At 47.4% G+C, this 6,634-nt stretch overlaps 1 protein-coding gene across 1 annotated transcript in view; it reads right to left on the bottom strand.

Moving 5' to 3' along the window:
* Nucleotides 1-381: 381 nt before the first annotated feature.
* The window catches only part of LOC118233460 (SH2 domain-containing adapter protein E-like), a 14,341-nt gene continuing 8,088 nt past the window's right edge, over nucleotides 382-6,634 (bottom strand). The window contains exons 4-6 of the mRNA XM_035429250.1: nucleotides 6,003-6,198; nucleotides 4,007-4,126; nucleotides 382-3,010 (exon numbers count right to left, since the gene is read on the bottom strand). Of these exons, the coding sequence (XP_035285141.1) occupies nucleotides 2,827-3,010; nucleotides 4,007-4,126; nucleotides 6,003-6,198 (500 nt within the window). The 3' untranslated portion in view covers nucleotides 382-2,826. The remainder of the gene's footprint in view (nucleotides 3,011-4,006; nucleotides 4,127-6,002; nucleotides 6,199-6,634) is intronic.

Genomic DNA, 6,634 nt, shown 5'->3' with positions numbered 1-6,634 from the left:
TCTCTCGCTCTCTCTCTCTCTGACATGTCCGTATGACTGTCACACTGACAGAATGCTGCAGGAGGCATCAGGAGCCAAACAGGATGCATTTCACTTACCACCACAGACCAGAGGTGGAAAATCCAGGTTGGGGAATTAAAAGTCCTCCCCAGTATGTTCTTCCAGTCACCTGGACTTACTAATTAGCACAGTTCTTCAGCCTGGAGGCAGAACTAATTAGTGAAATCAGCTGGCTGAAACACATGGCAGGACTTTTACTTTCTGACCCCTAGACTTTCCACCTCTGGCACAGACCGGTGCCACTGACACACTGACTAGCTCAGTATTGGGATGTTGGGGTGTACAGTATTAACATCATATGAAAACAGAGACACTGAAGCATACTTGTTTTTTTTTTTTATAATTTCCGTAACCAAACAGATTATACAGCATTACAGGCATACAGAAGTACACATTCTGCAAAGCTTTGTTGATTAACGAAGACACTTTATTAATATTAATGATAACAATTCCTTATTTTGACATGAACACCAGGTAAATATGTACACAATTACATAAAACAATAACAGCCATTTTAAAACATATTCCTCCACATGACCAATATACAAGTCACCAAAAAATAGATTAGTAAGAAATACAGGTCGAATTCTCATTGAGGCCAACAGACTTAGGGAAACGGTATTAGCCCTGTTGGACTGAATTCTTGTTATTCACCGACGGTGCTGTTTGAGCTACATTCAACGCGGCCACAATCCTTCAGGTTCCTGTTTTGGCAGTCAGTTCCAATGAGTGCTATGTGAATGTGGGCTGCCGTGGTGTGACCCCTCCCCCCACAAGTTTCCGTGGAGACGGGGGTAATGGCGTCCGTACCCCTCGCTTGAACTGTCTAATCGATGGGAGTCTCTTACTGGCATTCTCGAGATCTGGCATCCAATGAAGTGACACGATTTCCCTGAAAAATGAACGCACTTCAATCCGCCGTATTGATTTTTCTTAATGGCCTGAGGGGCTGTCATTAGATCCCGTGGGATCCGGGCTAATTGGCGTCAGCCAAAGACAGCGCACTGCATTAGGCTGAGTCACAACACAGTTAGCAGTGCCAACCCCGAACAACGTCGCAGTCATTCACAAAAGCAAATTAAGAAATAATGAACAGAGAGGGAATGAGATATTGTTTTCCTCTGGTCCGCAACACCTCCTTGCTGCGAGACAAACGTTATGCTTTTGGGATGGAAGAGGGCCAGAGGATTTCGTCGTTCATTCTGAGGGCGTGCACAGAATCTGATCGTCAGCAATTATCAAGCGTTTCCAAAATGGATCGAGTCCAGCAGGATGCAATGTGCGAGCTCGTCCACCAGAGGGCGTGAGCAAACGTCCCTTTTGCTATTTCGCCACTGAGAACTTCAGAGAAGTTTGTAATAAACTGGTGAACCTGACAGGGGTTTGTGAAACAAAAAGGCAGGTTTTAAAAAGTTGGAACAAAGAAACTGATTGATGAAAAGGTGTGTGAGGAGAAGAATATGCATCATCCGATGCACATGCAAGAATATAACCTCCTATTTCTTCAAAGTACTTTCAGTAAATTTGTGAGTGCAGTTTGTAAGGGAGGTGGCAGAGTCAATAAGCTGAGCGTCTATTTAAAATATTACTGTTTGAGAGAGAGTGTGTGTGTTACCCTTGTTTGTTCTGTCATACTATCTACCCAGATGTGGTTCTACCGGGTTTTCCAGTACATTTACTGGTCCGGAGAACCTATTACCAGTCTCTTAGCAAGATTAGCAGATTAGCAAACTGCACGCAGCCAAACCCGTCCTATAGGGAGGAAAAACATTACAGGAGGCTCTAAGGGGCTTGCTTGTGTTATCGTTTGGTGAAGTAATACATTGAAGACATCCAAGCCATCCTGTAACTCTATACCAACGTTTCTGCCTTCTAGAAATATAGGTGTGGTCAGTATAGCCAGTAGCTGTGCTTATTTATCGTGTGCGATAAATACAAAACATAGCGAATGATAGCTGTTTTCATATGCGAGCAAGCTATATAGATCTCATTTCTGAAGCATCTCATTGGTCAGAACTTGATGGAACTCAATAATAGTTTGGATAATGACCAATGGGTCGGGAATGCCACTTAGTGGAACATCCGTGGCCATGCGACTCAACAGGAACTCTTCAGAACGGGCTGGACGTCGGTTTTGCGGGAAAGCGCCCCCACTAGAATAACCCAGCGACAGGTGACAGTTCCTGAAAGGGGGGCTCCGAGGGGCTCGGTTGTAGTTGTGATGTCAGAAGCCTTTATTCTATTATGGCAAAAAAAAAAAAAATTTTAAGCCTCAAAACATTTCAGGTCATCTGAGTCTTCATGAAGGTGGGGCCTTATAATAGGGCCAAAGCTATAATGGGTGGGTCTCCACACTAGATATTCTCCACAGCATGTGCCAGTGTCTGTGTGTTGGATTGCAGTCCTGTTGGACACTGCAGTGGAATCCAAATCCGGTCCTGGATTTCTTTCCGCCCAGGTAATTAACTGAACAGTTAGTGCTGCTGATTGGCCAGACTGTATTCACACCTGACTCCCAGGTAAAGGGAGGGTGGAAAACCAGCAGTCCTTGGACCTCGAGGGCCGTGATTTGAGTGACAGGGCTATGAAGAATGGGCTACAGACAGACAGACAGCCAGATAGGCTGCAGGACAGGGTTAGCGTGTGATGAGCGGGGCAGAGAGAAAGAGAGAGTTACAGAGACAGAGGTGGAGAGAGGTACCGGGACACTGTGAGTGGAGGGGGGGGGGGGGGGCGGAGTCAGAGCGTGACGGACAGCAGCCGGAGTCACTGTGGGCGGGGCACGGGGTGGAGCAGGGTCATGTGCTCGGCCCCGGTGAACGGCAGGCGCTGGCTGCAGTAGTGGTGCACCACCTCGGGGATGCTGGGAAACACGCAGCTGCTCTGGTCCAGCGTGTAGCCGCTCTCCTTCGTCTGAGCCACGATGATGTGCACACAGCCCTGACTGGTCCTGAGAGAGGGAGGGAGAGGGGGAGAGAGAGAGGGGGAGAGGGAGGAAGAAAGGGAGAGAGAGCAAGAGAGAGAGAGAGGGAGGGAGGGAGGGAAGGAGGGAGAGGGGGAGAGGGAGGGAGGGAGGGAAGGAGAGGGAGAGAGGGAGGGAGAGGAAGGGAGAGGAGGAGAGAGAAAGGGAGCGAGAGAGAGAGAGAGAGAGGGAGGGAAAGAGGGAGGGAGAGGAGGAGAGGGAGGGAAAGGGAGAGAGGGAAGGAGAGAGAAAGGGAGAGAGCAAGAAATAGAGGGAGGGATAGAGGGAGAGAGAGGGAAAAAGGGAGAGAGAAGAGGAGAGGGAGGGAGGGAGGGAGAGGGGAGAGGGAGGGAGGGAAGGAGAGGGACAAGAAGGGAGAGGAGGAGAGGGAGGGAGAGGGAAAAAGAGAGTGACAGAGAGAAGGAGACGGACAGGAAGGGAGAGGGGGATAGAGACAGAGGGAGAGAGAAGGAGAGGAGAAGGATTGAGGGAGAGGGAGGGAGGGAAGGAGAGAGAGAGGGAGGGAGGTGGAAAGAGTTAGAGACAGAGAGGGAGTGAAAGAGGGAGAAAGAGAGAGGGAGAGAGATAGAGGAGTGGATGCAACAGAACCTTTGTCTCTCATTGTGTATTGAGGTGATAAGATCATTTTCTCCCATATCAGCATAGAAAACCAAGACCACGCCAACTTTCTTAAAGTAATAATCAAATAATCAAACAGGGTGCTTCTACCTGAATTCTACTACCCTCTTCAACCAACACACACACATGCACACACGCACACACAACCACACACACACGCACGTGCACACATAAACACATAAACACACACACGCACACACACACACACGCACACGCACACACAAACACACACACATACACACACGCGCGCGTACGCACACACACACACACATGCACACACACACACACACATGTGTTAGGCGAGGAGTGCTGTGTGGAGAACAGCTCTGATGAGCCTGCACTCACTTGAGAGCGATGGAGTATTTGCTGGTGCCTGATTCGCTGTTTCTCACCAGGAAGCTGGCCTCCTTACAGGGCAGGAGCTGTGACTCCGCCTCTTGACGTGTCACACAACCATGGTACCAGCTGGGAGGGGGAGACAGCAAAGCCATGTAAGAATCAACACAAAAAAAGAAGAAAAAAAATTATTTGCACAGGGCAATAAGACCTCAAGCAAAGCATGTGGAGAAATACATTCAGTGTGAGAAAAAAGCATAGGACCAAAGTGTGAACTGTGAGCACAGAAAGTTCCATAAAAGATATTATTTTATCCTTTTCTACATGTTGGTAATCATTAGGGTCTAAATGTGGATACAGTCTAACAAAGAAATACCTTTTTGTTTTAAAAAAGAAAAAGGTGCATTCACGGACGAAGAAAATGGACGTGCGGGGACAATCATGCACAATAAGAGAGTTTCAGTAATTATTTGAAGAATTATTTTAGGAATGTCACGTGGAAAGTAGAAAAGCCTGTCTGCTAATTAACGCATGGACCAACAAAAACAAAAGGAAAAAAAAAAAAACCTGGAGCAAAACAAATAAAAAGGGTGAGCATGCGCTATCAGTAGATACAGCACTGTTCCCTTCCTGCGTTTGTGCGCCGCTGGTCAAGGGGTCGCTCGTATTATTATTGCTTATTCGGTACGGCCCCCGTACGGAGGGCTTTCTGCGGCCGGGCACGTGAAAAAAAAAACAACAGCGATGGAAACAACAAGGGACACAACCGCACTCAAATCAAGTTGAGCAAAGGTGCCACGGAGCAAATCATGACAGGAAAACCTCAGCGCCTAGCAATTATCTTTACAAACACAACACTGGCGTAGTGGAGAGGGAGCAGGGCCAAACGATTGCAGTTGTAATTCTATAGCAACCTTAAATTTAAAATGTGTGCTTTGCTCCAGACCAGTGGAGTGTAAGGGCAAGGCTAACTTTCAGCACATTGTTATTTGAAAATACACACAGTACAAACTACATTGGTGAGACTGGGTTAGGTTCATTATGTTTGTTATTAGAAATAGTTTAAGGCCTTAAAATTTGAAAAAAAAAAAAAAAAAGTCTTGCAGATGCCTGAAAAATCTCAAGGAAACATGTTACAAACCCAAACTGCTCCAAGTGTTTTTGTATATAGTTACTATACGCAAGAAGTCAATCGGGCGAACGGCAGTTCTTGGTCTTGAGTTTTTATTGATAAAATATGCGGCTGTGAATTGTACTGAAACTGAAAGCACTTCTGTAAGTAAATATTTTTGATGCAGCTATGAGTTGCGCCTACACTGAAAGTAGGCGTGGCTGCACGTTCGATACGTCACTCATGAACCACGGCAGATTTCTCCGGGACAGTAGACAGATATCGCGATAAGGTTGACGTTACATTTGAAACTTTTTTCTTGACCATATTGTTAGCAGGTGGGGTCAGTTTACCATCAAAAATTGATTTATGGTGAAATGTCTCCACGTTTAAAGTTCTTTAACAAGGTCACCGCAATTTACTGGCCATTTTATATTTCGTATCGAGTCAGCACGTTGGCGCGCACTAATTTAGATCCGTAAGTAAGCTTTTGCCGGCGAAACTTCAAACCAGGCACAGCCTACATGGATAAACAATGCAAACCTCCCAGCCAATCAGAGTTGAGCATTCAGCTGTCACAGGCTTCCCGCTTCACCTCTTACATTTGAAACTTTTCTCTTGACCATATTGTTAGCAGGTGGGGTCAGTTTACCATCAAAAAATGATTTATGGTGAAATGTCTCCACATTTAAAGTTCTTTAACAAGGTCACCGCAATTTACTGGCCATTTTATATTTCGTATCGAGTCAGCACGTTGGCGCGCACTAATTTAGATCCGTAAGTAAGCTTTTGTCGGCGAAACTTCAAACCAGGCACAGCCTACATGGACAAACAATGCAAACCTCCCAGCCAATCAGAGTTGAGCATTCAGCTGTCACAGGCTTCCCGCTTCACCTCTGTTTCTCCAACGGAAGGGTGGGGTCGACCTTCGCAGACTCCGCCTCCGACGCGGGGCCAGGCGAGGAGAGAGGGGGGGGCGAGGGTTTGAGGATCTTCTGGTTCCAGCTCTTCTGCCTCGGGTGCTGCTGGCGCCCGGCATGGGGGGGGTCGTCTTTGGTCGGGACGGGGCGCTCCACACCCTCAAACTGAGCTGGAGGACAGGGGGGAGAGAGAGAGAGAGAGAGAGAGAGAGAGAGAGAGAGGGGGATAGAAAAAGGCAGAAAACGAAAGCATGTAAATACAGCACACAAATTATAGGCAAATGATACATTTTGGCACATCCTGTGGTGTGCTGTTGCTCAGAGATACCTGGGCTGATTACCAGTCAGCCTCAGGCGTGCTTGGCTGTGGGTGAGGCAGTGGCTGACTCTCTGAAGTCTACCCTGAAGGCCTCGCTCGACCTTCAGGAGACACCAGCGTTCATGAAACAGGGTTGAGACGGACTGACGCATTGGCGCTGAACTGAAAGTAAACTAGCCATGTAAACAAGCGGAGCGACTTGGTTCCGGTTTGGCACCAGGATGTGTCTCAGTCTGCCCTGAACCAGTTTTATTGACACTTGGGGGCCAACAGGAAGCTCTGACAGC

This window comes from Anguilla anguilla, chromosome 8, assembly GCF_013347855.1.
Source record: "Anguilla anguilla isolate fAngAng1 chromosome 8, fAngAng1.pri, whole genome shotgun sequence".
Lineage (NCBI taxonomy): Eukaryota > Metazoa > Chordata > Actinopteri > Anguilliformes > Anguillidae > Anguilla > Anguilla anguilla.
The sequence above is the reverse complement of the archived record's forward strand: the minus strand, read 5'-3'. Positions and strand labels throughout refer to the sequence as shown.